This window comes from Festucalex cinctus, chromosome 5, assembly GCF_051991245.1.
Source record: "Festucalex cinctus isolate MCC-2025b chromosome 5, RoL_Fcin_1.0, whole genome shotgun sequence".
Lineage (NCBI taxonomy): Eukaryota > Metazoa > Chordata > Actinopteri > Syngnathiformes > Syngnathidae > Festucalex > Festucalex cinctus.
The window spans coordinates 27,858,396-27,881,070 of NC_135415.1; the positions used below are offsets into that span (position 1 = coordinate 27,858,396).

A 22,675-nucleotide genomic window follows, 5' to 3' on the forward strand; every position below is an offset into this window, starting at 1 on the left:
TCTACTCTGGTTTGAATTGCATAAGAATTTATTTCTTTATTTCTTTATTTCTTTATTTCTTTATTTCTTTATTTCTTTATTTCTTTATTTCTTTATTTCTTTATTTCTGTATTTATTTATGTATTTATTTATTTATTTATTTATTTATTTATTTATTTGTACCAGCAAGATATACAATAACATGAGCTTCCTATTTGTAAATGTTTGTCCATGTCTGTTCTAGAGAAGCAATTGTTGCTTGTTTACCCGGTAGTACTTTATGACGTGCTGAGGGGGGAAATGTAATTCTCTACGTCTCACAGATTTGTTCACATATAACTATACAATTATATCCAAATAATTTAATGCAACGGGATATATATATATAAAAAAAAGTACATTTAAAAAAAACAGCATTTATTTCTTGCCAAATAAAGGAATGATGTAGAAAGCGTGTGTAGTTTTGAGCTCTTTCTCAGCTGGTGTTGAATATATATTGGCTGGCGCTATCTAGTGGACACTATAAGTAAATGCATTCATTTGCAAAAAAAAAAAAAAAATGAAATTCTGCCTGTAAATAAAATAATAAAAAGTTCACATACTGACTCTGTTCTGTTCTCTGTAAAATAAAATAAAAAATACTTTAATACTTTAACAAAAAATATTTATTTATGTGAACTGCATTTACTGTCTGTGGTTAGCGCAATGAACACAATAGAATTGTTGAAGTGTTGGAAGGTCACAAGTTCACAACCAGAGAAATATAAAACCTATAACATCCGTTTCACCCAAGTAGTCATAAAACTATCATTTCTGATTTCTCTGCCAGCTGTTTGTGTTCTAACCTTCAGCCAATCTTGATTGGCATATGTGAGAAGCAGTGGTCCGTCATTGCATAATCATGTCTTTGTTTTATGGCCTCCATACAGTAGGGGGCAGTAGCAAGGCTGATTCCCGAAAACCGCTCTCTAGTGTCTGCCGAATCAACTGCCATTTCATTTCTCAAGCCAAGGTGCGGCAGTGAAAAACAGTGAAGGGATCTTTGTGTAATCGAATGACCGTACACTTTATTCCACCTTTCCGAGTACAGTAAAATCTAATATTTACATGTAGCCTTTTTTTTTATTTTTTATGGTACGTACATCTGAAATGTATTAGGTTGTTCGAGGGCAACCGAGTGGCTACATTGATACAGGCTCCAACCTACATATTTGTCCTACTCCGGAAAACACACAGACGGCTAACGTTGGGTGCTAATGCTAGAAGAGCTAGCAGTTACCGCTGACACCGACATTCGACTTCGTTGATATTTTTAACAGCAACGCCACGATGGCTGATGTTGACAAACTCAACATAGACAGCATAATTCAACGTCTCTTAGAAGGTAAGACATTTTTATACCAAATGTATTTAACCTACTCGACAATGGAGGCGCACATTCGGCTAGCTGTTTGTCAACAGTTTTTAGGAGCCTTCCAAAACGGGCCGATGTTGATTTGCGACGTTCAAATGTAAACTGCCAGTGCCACACACTTTTTTTTTTCTAACTTTTGATGCGTCCGATTTTTAAAGTTAAGCGCGTTACATGACGTTTGTGGTATATTTTGTGTTTTGCAGTGAGAGGTGCTAAACCTGGTAAGAATGTTCAACTGCAGGAGAATGAGATTCGTGGATTGTGCCTGAAATCTAGGGAAATCTTCCTGAGTCAACCCATTCTTCTGGAACTTGAGGCCCCTCTTAAGATCTGCGGTAAGATGAGCAAATTTATTTGTTTCAACATGTTGTGTATGACTATTAACTAATCACTCTCTATTTCTATGGCAGGTGACATCCACGGGCAATATTATGATTTGCTGAGGCTGTTTGAGTATGGGGGCTTCCCTCCAGAAAGCAACTACCTATTTTTGGGAGACTATGTGGACAGGGGCAAGCAGTCTCTGGAAACCATCTGTCTTCTGCTTGCCTACAAAATCAAATACCCTGAGAACTTCTTCCTGTTGAGGGGGAACCATGAGTGTGCTTCAATCAACAGAATATACGGCTTTTATGATGAGTGTGAGTCAATCTTGTATATGTTTGGTGAACCTGTCTTTCCTCAATGTGGAATGTCATGCTCAGTGAAAGTTTGCCTTCTGATTTACTGCTATAACTTAATTGAGTTTGCTTGGTTTTTGTACATGTTGTAGGTAAAAGAAGGTACAACATCAAGCTCTGGAAGACTTTTACAGATTGTTTTAACTGCCTCCCGATTGCCGCCATTGTTGATGAGAAAATCTTTTGCTGTCATGGAGGTGAGCTTTTGTTGTCGGGACCATAAGAAAATATTCAGAGACTAGGATTATTTTTATTTAAAAAAAATATATAATAAAAAATTTTTTCCATCTTGTGACAGTTAGCAAAAATAATGTGTTCATTTACAAATACTAGTACTTTTATTTTGTGCGTTGGGAGCACTCCAACTCCGTCAGACGCACAGCAACAAACGGTAGTTATCAACAAAATGTTATTTGAACAAATACTGTAAAAAAAACAGGCTTCTCTGTTCGATTAAGGTATATTAGTATAAATGCACCTGCTCTGTAATGGTTACAGAGGTCTGTTAAAATAATGTTGAGCAAAAAAAAACAATCGTTAAGCCCAAAGGACACATCAGGCAAGTGATAAAGTTGTAGAAAAGTTTAAAGCAAGATTCGGATATAAAAATAAAAAAAAGTTTGGTTTTAAAACAAGCATACTCAGTAGTGACTTTGACGTCAGTCTTTTCCCATTTGTCCTTGACAGAGCTCTGTGCAGTTTGTCAACTGAAGTGAAGCGAACATCACTCGTATCGCAATGTTTATTTGTACTTTTTGTACAGGACTTTCTCCTGACCTGCAGTCCATGGAGCAGATCAGACGCATCATGCGCCCCACTGACGTCCCCGACCAGGGCCTGCTCTGCGACTTGCTCTGGTCTGATCCAGACAAGGATGTGTTAGGTTGGGGGGAGAATGACCGAGGTGTCTCATTCACCTTTGGCTCAGAGGTGGTGGCCAAGTTTCTGCATAAGCATGACCTGGATCTGATCTGTCGTGCCCATCAGGTAATTTTAGCACCATATAACTGAGACTGTGTTTACATTTCCTAGGGATGAGTATTCACTGTTATATCGCCTGGTAAATACTGCACTTCTTTTGCTTCAGTGTTTTGTCTATAGATATTCCCTAATATGGATTTAAAAGGGATTTGCATACTGTATAGAACTCTGAATAGTTTGCAATTTCTGTCTGTCCATGCTGCAGGTTGTGGAGGATGGCTATGAGTTTTTTGCCAAAAGGCAGCTTGTCACTCTGTTCTCTGCACCAAATTATTGTGGGGAATTTGACAATGCTGGCGCAATGATGAGTGTGGATGAGACCCTCATGTGTTCTTTTCAGGTAAGGTCCTTTGGCATTTTGTATTTTATTCATTTATTGTTGTTCAGCCAAATTGTTCACAAATACCACGTGTGCAGTGGTACCTTGACTTATGAGTATCTCAAAGTATGAGTTAGGGGCTTTCACTTGGTTGATTCATTTGATTAATTTACTTGGAAGCAGCAGTGGGGTTCTTGCTCCAGTTGTGGTGTTTTCGGTGGGCTGGAGAGGATGAATGGAATTTAAATTCATATCAGTGGTGAATACCAATTTGATATACAGACAAATTGAGTAACGAGCTATGTCTCGGAATGAATTAAATTCATAAGTCAAGGTACCGTTTTAGATGTTGAACATACATATATATATATATATATATATATTATAATATATATATATATATATATATATATATATATTAGAATTAATGTGTGTATATATATATATATATATATATATATATATATATATATATATATAGAGCAGCATTTTATAGGCCGAGCACACTCTATATTTCAACTTAAATCAGATGATTATTCATCATTGATGATGTCAGTGATACTGACGCTTAACTCTTTGACCACCAAAAAACGTTTAAAACGATTAGTAAAATCACAATGTATGTCGCCTTTAACATCTAAGTGCAGTGCTGCCTGGTCCATGGGTTGTGGAATCAAAAATACCCACTAACTATGGCCAGCAGATGGCACCATTTTATCTCTTTTCAATGGGCTGCCGATGTCTGGAATTACAATTATGAAACATGGCGGAATCTAATGAAATAGGACGTTTTCAAGGATGACTTGAATGATCAAAGCCTATGTCACATTAAACCTAATTCACAGAGCGTCACTAAACAAAAAAATTTAGTGTCAAAGTCACTGTTGTGGAGAAAATATATCTTTTCGCAAAAAGCTTGTTATCTTTTCAGTTTATTATTTTCAAATGGTTACTAAAGAACGGAATAAGGTAGAAACATACTTTTTTGCTAATGAAAGAATGGAATGCGATCTTTCATTGGGTACTATTTGGTAATATTCTGTTTGCCTTGAAAGATGAGGGCAAATGCTCAAAATCAGCTGGCACTGTCGGGGTTGTTTTTCTTTTTGATAACGTGTGGCAGTAAAAGAGTTAATCTATGAATGTACATCCGTCAACAACTTAAGTAGTGCTCTTTTAACTGCCGTACCATGCGGTATTTCACTTGGCCTCATATTTCTGTATTTAACTCGTAGATTTTGAAACCGGCTGAGAAGAAGAAGCCCAACGGCAGCCGTCCGGTCACTCCTCCTCGCAATATGGTCACCAAGCAAGCAAAGAAATAAAAGTGCGGGCTGGGCGTGGGCCAGTCACTATTGTCACCACGTCTTTTGTCCTTTGCATTTGAGGGATCGGTTGACCTTAATGTTGCCAGTACTGTAAAGATGTCCACTCCCACCCTTTGAAAGCAAAATATGTTGTTTTGTCCACAGGGGTAAATTGCTATGTCACCATAAAGACCTCAGGTGTTTTGCACTCCATTTTGCAGCTACTCTTTGCCACATATGACTGTTTAACCATAAAAATCGTAACAATAATGCTACTTATGCACAGGAATGCCTTGTTTAGAGCTGTGCACAATTTCAGTAGTTTTTTTTTTTTTCTTCTTTTTTCATGTCATGTTTTTCCATTCCTTTCCAGTAATGGACATTAATGACCACAAACAATAGAGACAGTCACAAATACCACTTTACTGTTCAATACTAAGTTCATTTAAAGTCAGTGTCTTGGAACTGACTCATTGTATCCGCTCTTCACATTTTTATTCAAGTCTTGTGCTCATTGAAATGACTAAACAATCTCTCTTTTAATGTCTAAATCTTTCTGATAAACTTTGAGTGTATGAAAGAGGATGTTTTAGTGATTTTTTTTTTGCATCTGCTGTTATTATGTTATTACTGTCACGTTACAAAATGCAATACACAGACAAGCGCCTCATATGCCATGTGGAGCAGCTCAAAATCAATATTTAATAAACATTTTAAAACTTAATATTCACCAGAGATGCTGATTGTTAAATGTTAATAGGTGTGTTTTGCTAGTTAATTAAACTATTATGTACTATTATTCTGATCAACCAGTCAGAGGATGGTAAAATGGAATTCAAGTAGGAAATTTTATTGGTTAAAGAAACAGTGCCATTAATAATAATGTATAATTTAGGTTACATCAGCCTCCACTACTGATTCTCAAGGCTCTGGACAGATTAGATTGCCATGGCAACACATAAATGATGAACTTGAACCTGATTGGGCAAAAACAACAATCCACAATAGTACTGAAGCAGTGCAAGCCAAGAGAAACGCTATGAAATGAGGGGAGTAGATAGTTGGGAATGTATAATTTCAAGAAACAAATATTAGAATTTAGTTTGTAAATGGAAGTTAGTGCTTCTGATCATGTTTATGTGCTTGCCCTGATCTGACAACTGATAAAGCAGCAATAGAACATTACACTTCAAGCGGACCTACAACGGACACATCGAGTGATGTGGTAAATTCAGACCACTCCCAATTTTCCCCTTTACACAGTGTTTATGAAACATCTTTTTATGACCTTGTGTGGAGTTTGCATGTTGTCCAAACACTCCAGTTTCTTCCCACAATCCAAAAACATGCATGTGAGCGACGAACGGTACAGAGAATGAAGTGTGATATATTGCAACATTAAAGAAAAATCATATTTTCATTAAACTTATTTGTACATTAAAAAATATCAAATTTAAGTGTGACATGGTAATATTAAACTCACATTTATAATTTAATAAAATGGAACAACTCTTACTTTAGCTGACCTTTTCTTTTATATTTAAAATAAATTACAATTTTAGTTTTTCTAAAAGATAAAATTTTAAAAGAATCTCAACAGCGTTTAATTATATTATTGGAATGTGCCGCGTGCTGCACATGTCCCCCTTTGGACATCCCAGGATGGGCTAAGCTAGTAATGACTCCTTATATGGCATGGATGGTTGCGTAAGGACTGATGACGTCAAAGAAGTCACAAGACCGCGCGAGCTGAGCTGTGTGCTGCGCGCGAGGCCACAAAGCAGCTGCTCAAACAGAACGTCTTCAAAGGCACGAGCAGCACCATGGCCGCGGTGGACGACGACCGACACGGATAGCACTCCTGGGGCGGAAAGGACAGCGCTTGCCTGTGATTCCGTTCGCCCTTCGTCGCGGGAGGACAGCGCCGCCAACACCTTCCGGCTCCGTTTTGTTAACATAACGCGCGCGGCAAGTCAACATTAGTGAGCTAACGTCGAAGCTAAGCTAGCGCGACCGCTAGCTTGGCCGCCTCCCGCCTTGGAGGTTTGGCAGCTGCTTGGTGGGGAATGTTGTCCGTGCTGTCGTACGGGAGACTGGTTGCCAGAGCTGTCATCGGCGGACTCTCTCAGACGGACGGCCGCGACTACAGCCTGGTGACCGCGAGCTGCGGCTTCGGCAAGGATTTCCGTAAAGGCATCCTGAAGAAAGGAATGTGCTATGGGGACGACGCGTGCTTCATCGCCCGACACAAATCGGCCGATGTTTTGGGTGAGCCACATGAATGTTGAATGTTGAAGTTGTCAAAATCCACGTGGAAAAACAAGAGCACTCACCCACTGAGCATTTGTCACCTTGCTTGTGACTTTGAAATTGCAATTACAATTCAGATTAGTTAAAAGACTCATGTCAGTCCGCCAAATAGAAATGTCACAAAAAAAGTCCATATACCAAAATATGTGTTTATAGTAGAAGGACAATAATTGATCCTCCTGTCACTATACGCCTCTGTTATAGATTGATAAAGATACATTATTGGTATTAGAGTAATACTATTCAACCCAATGACGTGAAATAATAATGATAATAATAATGGTTATATTCGAATTTAATTAGCATATTTTTAGTTTTATTAATGTAGCACCAATTCTCGATGAAAGCTAAAGATGAAAGTTAGGTCAAGAACCATTTTCCCCCCAGATATACTCTTCTGAACTGTGTGTGTATTTAAAAAAAAAAAAAAAAACTGACCCCCCACAAGCACTGAGGCAAAGAAAAATTCCCTTTAAGGAAGAAACCTCCAACAGAACGCTCTCTCGGCTGGTTGGGTTGAGATGAAAAAATGAGTTGAGGGATGAGGTGGATGGAGTAAACAGCATAAAGGGTTTGAACTTGTAGGGGAGGGCAGAGAGAACAATGGCCACACCAACAACTGTAGTGACCTTCAACAGTTGTACGTAAAAACTTTTAAAACATTTGTGAGTTGTTTTCCTGTTGTTTATCACATCTTATTGTGTGGATTCTCAACAAACGGGTATAACCATTTGGAACAAAAATCCAGGTATATAGTTAAAAAAAAAAAGTGCCAACTATATTGTGTACATTGGACCTAGTTTCACACTAAACAGTCGTGCAATGGGAGATTTGCACTTGAAGCCGCCGCAGATTGTTTAAAAAAAAAAAAAAAAAAGATTAGTGCGCTCGCTCGGTCAAAGGATTATTCCGTCTTGATACTGAGCGTGTCTACAACCTGACAGATGTAAATGGATAACCACCTTTTGTGAACCTTGGCTTTAATCTGAAAGTACGGCGGCTCCAGCCTGCAAAATCGGTCGTCTTGCGTTAAACAATCAGTTGTTCGCTACACAAGGGAAGTTGGGAATGAGTAGAGCCGCTCAGCAAGATGTTATTTTATTTATTTTTGTTTCTGGCAAAGGCTGAGCAGTCTCGAGGGTCTTCCATGTATGGTCCGAGAAGTCCGTTTTAGGAATCACAATACATTGGCGCCTCTGAAGTTCAATTTGTTGCGTGATGCTGTTCCTTTGTTCAAATTTTGGATTAATTTATAAGAAATGGAAACTCAATTGATCTGTTCCAGGTTCAAATATAATAAAACCACCTACAAGCTCTAATAACAATATTGAGGCACTTACTTGCTAACGCAAGCACACATTGATCGCTTCACAAGCAAATTAGGTTCTCCTTCATCTGACAATTAGCATAGATTTTAAACATAGAAGGCCAAAAGATCCCTCGTGAAAATTAAATTGCACTAATAAACTAACCACTAGAGGGTGATAGAACTGCACACATGGAAATCAACCTGACTTTTTAAACATGTGGTCCTTTTAAATAATGTGAACATGATGACGACGATATTGTGGCAGTTTTAATATCACGATATTGCCCTTATCGTTACTTCCCTATTAATCATTCCGGTGATAGTTTAAAGGGATTTATTGAGCCATTTTTGGCAGTCAAACATGAATATTTTGCCTATCATAAATTTGATATTTTCATTATTTTTCATGTACAATTAGTAACTTTAAAAATACATTTTGCAACTTGCTGTCGACTGAAAATGACATCACAAGGCCTGTTTTCTAGGTTTGGTCATGTGACATTCACAAGCTGAGCTGTGATTGGTTACCTGAGCCTTTGTGATGTCATTTTCTCAGTCGACAGCAAGTAGCAAAATGTGTTTTTAAAGGTACTCATTGTACGTGAAAAATAATGAAAGTATCAAATTATTTACAGACAAAATATGAACTTCTTATTGCGATAATGGGCTAAATAAGTGAAGTATCCCGCTAAGGATTATTTGTGATAAAAGTGAAAGGATGATGAGGTATCAAACAATCCAATCTTGCGCGACGCCATGATGGCGTCTTTGACCTCGCTGTGTTGACTGCAGGCGTGGCAGACGGAGTAGGAGGCTGGCGAGACTACGGCGTGGACCCGTCCCAATTTTCCGGCACCCTGATGAAGACGTGCGAGCGCCTGGTGAAGGAGGGCCGCTTCGTTCCCAGCAACCCCGTTGGTGTCCTCACCACCAGCTACTATGAGCTGCTGCAGAACAAAGTGCCGCTGCTGGGTGAGCGAGCAGCATTACAAATTATTTAAATTTTCATAGATACTATTGACCCTGGGAACTCTCTGCACCTTTCTGTCTTTGTTTAAAAGTAAAACTAAGGTAAATAAAATGTTAATAATTCAGATATTTTGAAATCTAAAAAAAATATATAATTACTGTAGCAAACAATAGGGAGCTATTTACTTAACACATTCACTGCCAGCCCAGCAAAAATGCATTATTTGACGTCTTTTTCCGTCAATGGCAGTCAATGAGTTAAGATGAGATGTAACCAGAATTGATGGATTTTTAAGCAAAATTTGCCTTGAAAAAAGGATGCTGCAATATAATCACAAAATATATTGGCACATTGTGTTTAACACAGTCACTGCCAGCCCAGCAAAAATGCATTATTTGACGTCTTTTTTTCCGTCAATGGCAGTCAATGAGTTAAGTTTTTATTTAACTTTTGAAGACAGATGCTCCTGCCCCTGGAGGATCCTTGCACTTTTTGTTGTATTTGCAAAAAAAGGGATGTCTATTGACAAAAATTGTTTTTCTTAAACTCTAATATTTATATAATATTTATTTATTTATTTATTTGTTTATTTATCTATTTTTAAGAGCTGGAGTTGTTTTTTGTTTTTTTTCATTTTTGATGCCAATATTTTCCCTTTTTTAGTAAAAATGAATATCTGCTCCAAATATTGGTTTTCTGCATCCTTGACTACTAATCTGTCCTAATCAGCCCTGAAATTCACATTTCGGTCTATCTCTGAATTTTCTTACCGTGATATTTTTCTCATGATTTTGGTCTTGTGAGACAAAAAAAAAAAAAAAAAAAAAAAAACCTCACCAAACTAAATATTTAGATCATAATCAGCTCTTCTTGACAAATATATTCGTGCTAAAACATGCAATATCAGATGCTGAGGAGCAGAACTATCTCACATGTGCAGCAGGCAAACAACACCGTACAGCGTTGTGCTGTTCCTTCCCAGCTAATTGACTGGACATTTTTTGGGTGACAGTATGCGTTCTGTTGTGGTTAGACTGAGAATGCAGAAGTGAGCGAGTGAGTCATAAGCGGGACTTTTTCAAAGTTGGTCCCAGAGAACACATTTCGGTGTGGCTGCCAATGAGTCACCAGGTGGGTGTGGTCCGCTGGCCCCGCCGCAGACTCGCGTTGCGTTGGACTTAAGGAAGGCGGAACAACAACATCTCACACATTGCGGAGTAGCGCGTGGAAAGTTCATTCTCGACGCGTACTTTTGTTTCCAAAACAAAATGTTTAATGATTACGTTGGGGCTGAACTGGTAATCAGAGAGTCAGTTAGGTTCAAAAGTGGAAATGTTTCACTTGTAGTTTACACAAGTGTCGGCCAGAACCTGTGGGATTTTAAGACAGCCAATTGTCATTGTACTTTGGCGTTGCAAATGTGAAGGATAATTGATTGCTTTGAATTCATTTGAACAGAATGTTTACCGATAAAGGCTACTTTTGTCGCTATCGCATGGAGGTCTCAGAGAAAGTGGGCGTGCGTTTAGTCCGCACAGACGCTGCGGGGGTGGGTCCGCACTTTATGATGTCATAAAGTGAGAACTCGCTCGTTTTCTCAGGTTGGGTGGGGCTGGTGCTTGGAGAGTATTTAACACGGCCAAAAGCTCTAAAAAGTAGCTTTTTTTTAATGTTTCTGTCCCTTTAATGCAAAATTAAAAATAATCTGATTAGTCGATTAATTGTTAAATTGATTTAAAATATATTCGATAGTGACAGCGCTATATTGAACTATATAGCCTCTCTTGTAATTAAGGCAATTTGTACAATACATTCACGCAATGCCAGGAGCAGCTGTGTTAAGAATGAATGCGGATGTGTGTCCCGTCATGTTGACATGTTGAACTTCTGTTAAACAAGTAAACAACCCACTGAACAGTCAGAATGGCTCCTAAGAAAAGGGCAACTGCCAAGCAGTGTTTGGCTGACAAATGAGAGAGCTCGCTGGTGGTAGCAATAAAAAAAAAATCATCTAAAAAGGATCAAAATGACGTCTTCATACAGCCCATGATGTTGATTGTTTTTCATATTTGCGTTTTGTTGCTGTGCATGCCTGCAGGCAGCAGCACGGCTTGCATCGTGGTGCTGGACCGCCAGAGTCACCAGCTGCACACGGCCAACTTGGGCGACTCGGGCTTCCTGGTGGTCCGCGGGGGCGAGGTGGTCCACCGCTCGGATGAGCAGCAGCATTACTTCAACACGCCCTTCCAACTCTCCATTGCTCCTCCTGAGGCCGAGGGGGCTGTCCTCAGTGACAGGTAACTCTTTTAATTGACGTCAACTTTGTTTTGTTTTTTCTCAATGGGCAGTGCAACGTCTTGTGCAGCTCTGGTTTGTGAATGGGGTAGGAAAAAAAAAAAAAAAACAGCCACTAGCTATGGCCAGCATATGGTCACATTGTATCTTTTTTTCAATGGGATCCCGTGTATTAAATTGCATGAAAACATGGCGGATTTTAGGAAATACGTTTTTAGGATGATGATTAAAGCCTTTGTCACAGAGTGTCACTAAACAAAAAATTAGTGTCAGTCTCTGTTGCGCAGAAAATCTATCGTTTCACGAAAAGCTTGTTTTCTCCTTATGTTATCCATTTTCGCTTGGTGTCACTCAAATTACCTCTTTTCAAATGGTGATTACTAACTAAAGAATGGAATAACGTAGAATCTTACTTTTTTTTTCCGAATGAAAGAATTGGGGATACAACAACAATGGCTATATTGTGATATTGCGATTTTAAACTGCCACAATATCATTGTTGTTAAGTCACAATATTAAACGCAGCACATCTGTTAAAAAAAAAAAAAAATAAAAAAAAAAAAGTCAGGTTGATTACCATTTGTGCAGTTCTAGCACCCTCTGGTGGGTAGCTTTTTAGTGTATTTAATTTTCACAAGGCATGTTTTGGCCCTTATTAGATTGTAGGTTGCTTATATGCATTGATGCACAATATTATGTTCTTTTTTCTTTTTTTTTTTCTTTTTTTTTTTTAAGTATGAGTTCATTTTTACAATATTGTGACCTTTTTTTTTTTTTTTTTTTTTTTTTGCCAACCTCCCCACAATATCATGATAATTATCGTCTCGTGACCTTCATACTGTGATATCGAATCGTAATGTTTGAATATCGTTCCATCCTTAGAAAAAATGGAATCCAATCTTTCATATGGTATCCACCATGTTTATGTGGTCATAGCACACAATAATGCCTTGAAAGATGAGTGAAGCTGCTGGGAATGGACTGGCACTGTCAGGGATGTTTTTTTTTTTTTGATAACGCACACAGAGATGCACTCGCGTGACAAATCACCATGACAATCGTCAATCTCAATTCATTCAGGAAGCCGAAATAAACGCGATCTGCAGGCTTAAGGCTAACTTAGTACTATACCATAGTCAGTCAAAACTAGCCGAACTAGTACGTCTGAGATTATTTTTTTTGCTGATTGATTTCTAATCTGAGCAAACGCCATTAAAGTTTGCGCCAGGTTCAGACTGAACCGAAGAAATGCATTCCATTCTGGTTGCTGTGTTACTTAGCAAAACAATTTGTTCCTCACGCAGTGTTTAGTCAATGTATCGGGTGCACTTGGCGTGCCAAGCAGCAGCAGCAGCGGCGCTGCACTGTGCTGCACGTCAGAGCAGGCTTTGGTGGCGTGCCAAAGCTTTCCCTCTCACGGGGTCAAAGTCTGTCCACAGCCAATCCAGTCTTACGGCAGGCTGATTGACACGAATGTATTATGTTTGTCCGTTTGCACACCCGCAGCCCGGACGCAGCCGACAGCTCTTCCTTTGACGTCCAACTGGGTGACATCATCCTCACCGCCACCGACGGCCTGTTTGACAACATGCCCGACTACATGATCCTGCAGGAGCTGAAGAAGCTCAAGGTGGAGAAGCATAAACAAACGCGCGGGGTCGCGATAAGAGGCCGCGCTCCTTTTTTTTTTTTTTTTGACGGTTTTCCTTTCCGTGTTCAGAGCGCCAACTACGAGAGCATTCAGAAGACTGCCCGCAGTATTGCAGAGCAGGCCCACGACCTGGCCTATGACCCCAACTACATGTCACCTTTTGCGCAGTTCGCCTGTGACAACGGACTCAATGTTCGAGGTGGGTGCTTCCAAAAACAGAATGGTCATACTCGTATCACGGCACAAAATGGAGTATGTGAAGTTGGGGTGTCAAAATTAGTGTGTTAAAGAAGAAGAATTCAAGAATAGACTTCGCTGTAACCGTTTCACAAATGCAGTTATGCCATCTAGTGGCACAAAATGACCTCAACATAAATCAGTATCACTCGTTTTTTTGTTTTTACAGTACAGTACAACTTTTTTTTTTTTAGTTTTAACTCAATTTTGAGTTATTATGAAATTTCTCCGCCATTAGTTTTTCATGTGACTGTTTTTGTTTTGCATCTATCCAGGAGGGAAGCCAGATGACATCACAGTGCTGTTGTCCATAGTAGCAGAATACACTGACTAGGTTCAACACGAGGCTGTGAATGGATGGACTGCTTTGACTCCTGCTGGACAGGATGAAGGACTCAGGATGGTGTTGGATGTTTTGTTTTTTTTTCCCCCTGATGGATGTCAAAACAGCACACCCCCCCAAAAAAAAATAAAAAATAAAAAATAAAAATGCTCCCCGGGTAATCCTTGCACCAGTGGTAAAAGCAGTCCCATGATGAAGCATCTTTGAGTGTTTGGGCAGACAGGGAGGACACGTGTCCACTCAGGCAAGTGTTGCTGGACTCTTGTAAAGGTTAGAGCAACCCATACCGGGCTGCCAAAGGGAAGGAGACACTTCATTGGTCGTGTTGAGAAAGGAGCTTGCACAGGATGTGGCGCTCTTCAGACTGGATGAATGAATATGTTTTGTTTTTTTAATAGTGGTTATTAGCAAACTTTGTGTCTGGATGCAGGGAGCAGGTGTTTTTATAGTTGGTTGTTCTTGTAAATGTTTGGGTGAGGGGTGGGCGGAACCTTCCCGGGTGTGGTTGAAACAATCTGATTTTGTGAAGAAGCAGCTGCCATTTGTAGATGGACGTAATATTTAATACTGCGAGGTTCTATTCCATCAAACAGGTGGTCTCCCTTTAATCTCACTTGCTGCTGTGATTGTTTGTATGAGGAGAAATTGTGACAAATGTGTAATGAAGAGGATGTGAACCGTGAAGGTGCCACACTGGGCTGAAACGGTGTGGTGGCTTTAAACGCACAAGACTGAAATGGGAAAGAGCAAGTATATATATATATATATATATATATATATATATATATATATATATATATATATATATATATATTTTTTTTTTTTAAGCGGATAGTTGACCTTAAGCAGACTCAAAACATCAATCTGTGTTTGCTTTTTTTGTTTCCGGGGCACCATAAGTTGCTAGTTTGGTTTTAAATGTTACATATTTTGCATCATGAATTTTTGCTGCATTCGAGGATGGTCGGAAGTCGGACTATTCCGAGTTCAAACCCGGAAGTGTGTAAGGGAACTCGGAAATTTCACTTGCGAAGTCGGGGGGGAAAAAAAATGGACCCCGACTTCACCGGCGGACTACAATGTGACGTCACTCAGAATGGCAAAACACAATTTACTCGAGTATAAAACTAGATAGCTTTCTTCATTCATAAATATTCGACATAACTCCACGTAACGCAACGTACGTGATAGTATTGCCGCTGTCTCCCTGCATGAAATTATACGGTCAACTACTAAACTGTATGGAATGCGTATGAAATAAGATTAAAACTATAAATGAAGCAAAACTGCAAAAAAGTAAGTTTCCTAGAGGTCAAAATGAGTTTTGAGGACCAAAATAAACAATTTATCACTGTCCACCATTTTGGTTGTTTACGTTCGCCTCGAACGCTTTCAGGTCGCAACTGGGAAAAAACAACTCTGATATATCCGACTTCCGACCATCCTCGAATGCAGCATTACTGCACCTTTTTAGTCTAGTTAATTTTGTGTAGTGTGATGATGACGTGCCTTGTATCAGACGTTGATACTGGCAAACATAATTCCTTAAAGTCCCGACGATGTGCCAGTTAGTGAGCACAAAGCCTCAAGCTGCAAGTAGCCATCAAGTTCAATTGTCCTCATCTTGCCCCACTGTCAAAAAACACCGAGGTCTTACCTGTATATGTACTCTTGAAATGAATTTAGCTCAATTCAGTCACAAGCTATGAGGAAGAATGATAAAAGCCATCCCGATTAAGAGTGCACTAGTACAAGTACTGTTTTATTATTATTGAGATGACATTGGAAGACAAGAAAGGGAGGCAGATTAAAGTCAAGCAGTAAATTCCACGTTTAAAGCATTCTGACAAGTCTGAGGGCAATCTTAAGCAGCCTTAACAAACTGACTCAGCAATTTTCCCGGTTGGGTGGTGTGGCTGTTCCGGCCTCTGCAACAGTTGGCGCCTCCCGCCCAGAAGAACTTCAAACTTCATCCTCCAGACAAACTCGAGTATGTCTGTATATTTTGGGTGTACGTGTCAATGCTGATCTGCTGTACAATGTTTAAATAAAGATTATGCTATTTATTATTCTCTTGTAAGACATGACTGTGATGTGATTTCAATCGCAGGCCAACACGTACGCTTAAAGATCAAATGGCTCATTTTAGTGTCAAGTAATTTGAATTATAATAATGCAATAAATAACCCACGCAAACGTTAATAAATACATCATCTTAATTGAGTGAACAAGGTGATGTGAACAACATGCATAAATAAGAGAAATTCATTTAAATGTATAAACACTTTTCAGTACTGGGGGCATTTTCCAGAATCTTCATCGTCCTCTATATCAGTGTCATAAGCCAAAATAGTTGCAGCGTCATCCTGCTCTGACGACACAGCCCGGAACAGGAGGGAGCAGACCTTTGGAAACAAAGTGTGTCTTAATTTGTCTCACATCTCGATGTAAGGATTCAAATCTAATTTGGTTTGGAACAAAATGAATTCATATGTGACATGTCATTCACTAATCATGACGTGAGTCAAAACTGGATGTGACTCACTTGACTGGTTTACATTTGATTTTTAGTGGGTGATGAAATTTGCTGCACATTTCCTCATGTGATTTTTGGAACATTTGCAGTAAATTTTGTAGAGTTTTCTTCTTCTTCAAAAAAAAAAAAAAGTGTATATGGTCCCACTCTTAAAGTAAAATTTACACTTGTATGAGAGTAAAAATATTTTTTATACAACAGAATGTTTTTGGTCTCCTTTTGGATATCAGCGCTAAAAAAAAAAAAAAAAAAAAAAAAAAAAAAAAAAAAAAGCACAATATTGTGCTTTTGTCCATAACATCGTTATGTTATTATTAATATTATTTTATTAATGTTATTTTAATGCATGCGCACATTGAGGTCCTCCACATATTGACTTGCTTCATCTGACAATTAGTGTAGATTTTAAAAACAGAAGGGCCAAAACATCCCTAATAAAAATTAAGTTGCACTAAAAAAAAAAATAGCCACCAGAGGGTGCTAGAACTGCACAAATGGAAATCAACCTGACTTTTTTTTTTTTTTTTTTTTTTAACAGATGTTGCATTTATATCATGAACATGACGACGACGATATCGCGGCAGTTTTAATATCATGATATCACGATATTGCGCTTATCGTTACATCCCTAATCAGCCCGGCTACCAAGCTGATGTCGGGAGTTTGTTCCTCAAGTCTTGTGTAACCAAAATGGACTAAAAAAAAAAAAATCCCTTCTAAAATTTACTTTGAATTTCTGAGTGAAAAAAAAATAATTACTAGGTTTTTGTCATGGAATAAGCCAATCCTTTGGTACACAGTAAAAATACTACAAGTAAAATTTACTGAATATTTTATCCAAGTGTTTAACGCAGGACCAAGTAGACTGTTTTTCCAAGTAAAATGTACTGTTTACCGTGGAGGAGGCGCCACTCGCAGTCACAGCGGGGATGCCAAGCAAAAGAAGGCTGCGATTGTGAAGCTCCTGCAGAGAGGTTGACGGGCAGGTGGGGCTGCCCTGGCTGGATGCGACCACTTCCATGCCACCACCACCACCACGACTGGCGGGTTGATCTCTGGCTGCGGCATCTGGACACCTGTCAACTCAAACGGGTTTCTTCTTAAACTCGACTAAGTGCGATTTCTGGAGAAATTGCGTGGGAATGCTGAAAGCTGAATGCGAGTTGAAGGCTAAACGGAATGCTTATGAAGTCAATTGAAAGATAAAATATGTGAAAATTAGAAAGTTTTAATTGAAGTTGAATAATAAATAAATAAATACAAAGAACTGAGCAGTATCACAGAGCTGGTAATGATGATCAGTTGTGTGTATGGAAGTGGGCATGAAAAGTGGGACTTAGAAAAAGTTATATGTCAGTCCCATTGAAAATGAATGGGGAAAAGTTGATATTTAACATCAAATTGTGCGAGTACTGTAAGTAATGTGGAATCAGACGATATATATAACCCGGAATGCGCACATTTTTTAAGCAAGTTGGAATTTGAACGGTGTAAATCAGACGTATTATGTGGGAGTTCTTTCTCGGCAAAAAAAAAAGTCAGTAAGAATAAAAATCCGAAAAACGTGGGATGCTTTCAACATTCCCCCAACAACTTTTTTTTTTTGTCTGATATTCAAACAAAAGACGTGAGCTTGCTATTCCAATACTTCTGGATGGGAATCCATCTGAAAGCGGATGACATGCAGTGAACCTTGCACCCACGCAGCTCCCTCAATGTGCCCTACTTGTCTCCGTCACAGACTGGCTGTAACGCTACACCCGCTTAAGAATCTAAAAGCAGCCAATGAGAGCCAAGTAGCCAGACCGAGTGCCAGCAGAGAGGCTCAGGTTGGCTAAAACCTGCTATAATACGCAAGCACAGCAAGAGCCGGACCGAGCTTGACGTGACAAGCGCGTCATCGCTACCGATTTTCATGGCGGCGTGATGCTGGAAGCGTCATACCCAAGTGACGGTGGGTCTGGTGTATTTGTTGGTTGGGAGGCGGCTCCGCTGTCAGTCAGAGTCGCCAGCACCACAGTGGCCTCCAGGGCCGGGTCCTCCACAGAAAAGCACACGGGCCTAGAAACATCATCATAATCATTATTTTGACTTGGGTTGTCGGTCAAACCAAAATGTCACCAAATCGCACTCACGTTCCCGCAGCACCAAACTGGACTGAAACTGGTAAGCAGTGCATTTCCGCAAAGGACAGCAAACCCTTCAAAAGACAAGCGATAAATGTCATTGAAGAGCGCCCGGTTACAAAGGCTGGCAGTGGCGGGCTGGCCACCGCCGACACGTTCCAAGGAAAGTTTGTGGGCGCTAATGCAGGTCAAGGCCATCTAATTGGACTAACGCTGTGGTCGTTTATCTAAATTTCCACAAGGCCAATCAAGCGCTTTTGTATTTTCAAAGCCATTTTTCATTTTAGTTGTTTTTTATTTTGTCTTGTGTTTTTATTGAATAAATGCTTAGTTTTAGTTTAGTTTCAGTATTGGTTTTAGTTTTTTGCGTATTACTTGTGCGCAATATTCAAAAAACACCTTGGGAGTGGTGTCATTTGAAGGTGCTTTTCTATTGGCTGCTGGTAGATGACATCACTTCTGTGTGACACACTTTCAAACGTCCTTATTTCGGTTAATATAAAAATAAATCTACTTAAAATCACATTTGAAATCAACCCCGAAGGCTCATGCATTAGGACATGTGTTAGTTGTAATTAGTTACATTAATTAAATTAATTAATTAAACATAAAATGTATTTTCAGTTTTTTTTTTTAATTTTTTTTTATTTATTTATTTTTAAAAAGCATTTTCGTTTTTAGGTTATTCCGTTGACAAAATTGTTTTTTGGATTTTAGTTTTAGTTAACTAAAATAACCTTGGTGGACACTAGTGTTCTTTTTTTTTTTTTTTTTTATAGTGGTGCAAAATATTTTTGGGATTCACTGCTCTACAATGCATGTGCCCTGCATCCAGTCTCACCCAAAATCAGCTCAGCGAATGAGGTCAAGCAGTATAGAAAATGGATGAACGCGTGCAATGATATGACTCAGGCTACAATAACTTCAATGTCGAAGCGAGCAGGCAGCACAGTGTCCAGATTTCCCGAAGCCAACCTGAAATGCAGCGAGCCAATCACATGCGCACACAGCACACAGCACCCGCACCCAAACATTCGACTCTCATGTGACGGCCGTCCACAAATACCCTCAGCTCCTTCAGACAGAAGGTTATGGCCGAGTCCCCTCCGCCGGACAGAAAATAGTCAAACTCGTCGGGGTGTAAGGACATCTGGGTGTGCGTCATCTTCACGTGATCTGTGACACAAAGCACAGCCAGCCGCTTTGCGTCAATCTGATCGCTCACGTGAGGTCGTCAGAAAGCGATCGTTTTACAAAAAGACAAGGAGGGCCGCAGATAGGCCACAATGTAACAGTAGCTCACCATTTCTTCCATCGTGGTAATTCCGCAAACTGACTCGCACAGGAGTTATGGAGAGGGTGACTTCCTCCTGAGATCTTTGGAAATGCATCACCATATTCGCAAGAAGCCTGCAAAGAAGAGTGCAAGCAGTTTATTACAAATGCTTGCTAAAACAAGCTTAGGGTAGTTTGTTGAATGATGCGATTGACTGCCACAGATAATGAGATTATTACCACTTTGTTGTTGTTATTTTTAGGCCAAAGAAATTATTTTCAGTTAGCTTTAGAGCTGCACTACAACATTTTAGAAATTCAGCCATTTTTCGAGACCCACACACATGTTACATACTAATTTTAACAGTGGTTCTTAACCTGGGTTCGATCGACAACTCATGATTTGTGATGATACGGCCCGCTTAGCCATCATTGGCTGCAGGTGATCACGCTACATTGCTTGGCCTATCTGTGCTGCAGGGAATTTGGCTCGCTCAGTCGTCGACTTGTGACTTGTTGTGATGGTACGTCGTGTGATTTCTTTATTATTGTAATATTGTAAATGATTGAAAAGATGGGATCACATTTTTTTACAATTACAATTATTTTTTTATTCCTGAAAATGGCTAAATGAGTATCTCTTTAATTAATCTTTATTTGCATATACGCTTCCCAAAACGTAACCTGGAGGCCAATTTTTCAAGACTCGTACTGGTATAAGATACTGTACATGATACATCCCTAATAAAAAATATTGACTGTGAATTAGACTTATCCTATTAGCAACAGAGACTAGGGTGTGTTCCACTTAAGTAAAAATTGGAGTCAAAGAAGTGATTTTTCCATATGTGTGTATGTACAGCTAGCTAGCTATCTATCTAGCTAGCTGATAGACAGATAGATAGATAGATAGATAGATAGATAGATAGATAGATAGATCTGTTTAGCACATACAAAGTAAAACACATAAATGCTTGCCTGGCGGGACCCTTTAGCACATTGGGACAGAGATGTGAATCAAACACAGCCTGCAAAGCTGCACTCTCCTGGTAAAACAGTTTGTGGGTTTTTGTGATGCCTGGGTGGGGGGATAAGAGATACTGTAGGTTGTATTGTTGGAGAAAACGCTGCCACCCTGTGGTGAAAACGTGTACAAACTGCATCAAAGAGAGGATATCCTACCGTGCCTACAGGCAAACTGTATCATGACTCTGTCATTGGGAGTGCTGAATGATATATGACATCGCTCCACATTCCGCTCAATAGAAGCCAAACATCGGAAAAGTGGTAGCAAAGACTAAAAAAGCAAAAAGAACAACATTTTTATCAGTCTTTGTGGGAATACTGTAGTTATATAAAATTCATCTTCAATCAACATTTGTGTTACCTTCATGAGCAGCTTGCATTTAATGGATTCACTGGCCTGTCCTGATGTCAGGTTGTAGTTGTGGAAAAACATTGGTGAGAAGAAGAAGCAGGCATAAGCAGACTGAGATGAATTAACTGATCTCAGAGCCAGCTGAAAAGAAGAAAAGGAAAATCAGTGTTCATAGTTGGAGAAACTAATCAGACAAGCTAGCTATTCTAGAACCTCACTCACCCCTTTGACCATGGGATCCAACCACAGGTCATCACCAATTCGTGAAAGTGCATGAATGGCCTTTCCGAAAGCTGTAGCATACATACATAAAGGGATGGGTTTTATCACATTTTCTGTGTGTTACTAAGTAGCTAGCTTTACACCATATATTGGAATGAAAAGGCTAGCTTGTAGTAATTGGTGTCATGATAGCATGTAAAGACTAGCAAAGTATTTTTTTTCTTTCATTCTTTCTTTTTTTTTTAATAGCAAAGTGTTAGCTTGCTAACTTGAGGATAGCGATAGTTAGCAAGTTAGCGTTCAAGTTAGCATGACAACAGTACTTAAAAGTGAGTGGGTACAACATTAGTTAAACTAAATTAAACCGACATTTGGCAACTGTAGTCTAATATTTTCCTACTTTTGACAAAATATTACCTTTTATAGAGTTTCCTTCAAGAGTACAGTTCATTTTCATAGAATGGCTGCTTGCAGACTCACTCGGCAATCAAAAGTGCATGCTAATATAAAACAACCGTAAAAGCATGCTAAATTTAATGTCTATATGTTACAGGGTTTTACTTAATAATCTTTTATATTAACAATTTGAAAATACATTTAAACATATTTTGTGATATAATTTTTTAAAATGTAATTTTGCTATTTAAACGCAGTTGTGAAATCAATTTCAGCATTTATTAGCATTAGCAAAATCAGACAAATATTTTAGCCCCGAGACAATGGCATCCAAGTTAGTAAAACAAACCACATTCAACACTTTTTAAATGATCTAAGTTAAGACACTTGGACTATTTATTATATTATTATAAATGAGAAATTATTTCCGTCCACACGTGTACTGTTTTATCAATCTTTAACCAACCTAAAGTTTTGAAAAAGGCTTGCTTGAGGACTAATTAACAATATATACATTTTGTTTTTAGGGCTGTCAAAATTAAAGCGTTAAGTCTGGAGAGTAATTTAAATTCATTAAAGCGCTCAACAAAAATAATTAAGTGCAGCTAGCTATTTTTTATTTTTTTATTTTTTTTTAGCTAGCTAATCTTTGCGGAGTCACGGGCGGGAAGACGAATGAACATGCCCATGGACTATAAAGACAGTTTTACTTTCTTATTTACTTGCTTGAAGCTTGTTGGAGAACTCTTTGCAGAGCCAAATTCAAATAGTATATTAATTGTAAGCGCTATTATCGCTAAGCAAAATTCCCTGCTCAAGTTACTTCCACGGAGCCTCGCAAAAACCAATGCTGCTGGAGTGTAGTGCTCGTGAGAAGAACTAAACATGTAAGTGAAAATTTCTGAGAATTTTTTAGTCCATTTTAATCGTTTTAACAGTTGTATTTT

General features: G+C 38.9%; 3 protein-coding genes across 5 annotated transcripts; 2 read left to right on the forward strand and 1 right to left on the reverse strand.

The window, feature by feature from the left end:
* Positions 1 to 947: 947 nt before the first annotated feature.
* On the forward strand, positions 948 to 5,260 carry LOC144019429 (serine/threonine-protein phosphatase PP1-gamma catalytic subunit A). The gene is made up of 7 exons (XM_077522480.1): positions 948 to 1,363; positions 1,597 to 1,728; positions 1,804 to 2,034; positions 2,166 to 2,270; positions 2,837 to 3,060; positions 3,260 to 3,394; positions 4,609 to 5,260. Exons 1-7 carry the CDS (start codon positions 1,309 to 1,311, stop codon positions 4,696 to 4,698), a joined length of 972 nt encoding a protein of 323 aa, XP_077378606.1. The 5' UTR covers positions 948 to 1,308; the 3' UTR covers positions 4,699 to 5,260.
* A 1,140-nt stretch (positions 5,261 to 6,400) lies between these two features.
* Positions 6,401 to 15,864, forward strand: pptc7a (protein phosphatase targeting COQ7 a). Its single transcript, XM_077522255.1, has 6 exons — positions 6,401 to 6,948; positions 9,092 to 9,271; positions 11,368 to 11,566; positions 13,071 to 13,194; positions 13,285 to 13,414; positions 13,728 to 15,864. Exons 1-6 carry the CDS (start codon positions 6,747 to 6,749, stop codon positions 13,784 to 13,786), a joined length of 894 nt encoding a protein of 297 aa, XP_077378381.1. The 5' UTR covers positions 6,401 to 6,746; the 3' UTR covers positions 13,787 to 15,864.
* rad9b (RAD9 checkpoint clamp component B) lies at positions 15,531 to 22,573 on the reverse strand. Of its 3 annotated transcripts, none has more exons than XM_077522253.1 (11): positions 22,439 to 22,573; positions 21,333 to 21,403; positions 21,120 to 21,251; positions 20,915 to 21,029; positions 20,711 to 20,810; positions 19,761 to 19,867; positions 19,524 to 19,633; positions 18,467 to 18,531; positions 18,276 to 18,392; positions 17,227 to 17,407; positions 15,531 to 16,200 (listed from the first exon to the last, which is right to left on the reverse strand). In XM_077522253.1, the coding sequence occupies exons 2-11, from the start codon at positions 21,342 to 21,344 to the stop codon at positions 16,084 to 16,086; spliced, it is 1,056 nt and encodes a 351-aa protein (XP_077378379.1). In that variant the 5' UTR covers positions 21,345 to 21,403; positions 22,439 to 22,573; the 3' UTR covers positions 15,531 to 16,083. The 3 variants fall into 3 exon arrangements, with proteins under 3 accessions (XP_077378379.1, XP_077378380.1, XP_077378378.1); XM_077522254.1 differs by having other exon boundaries at positions 22,451 to 22,565; XM_077522252.1 differs by lacking the exon at positions 22,439 to 22,573 and adding an exon at positions 21,750 to 21,837.
* Positions 22,574 to 22,675: the final 102 nt, after the last annotated feature.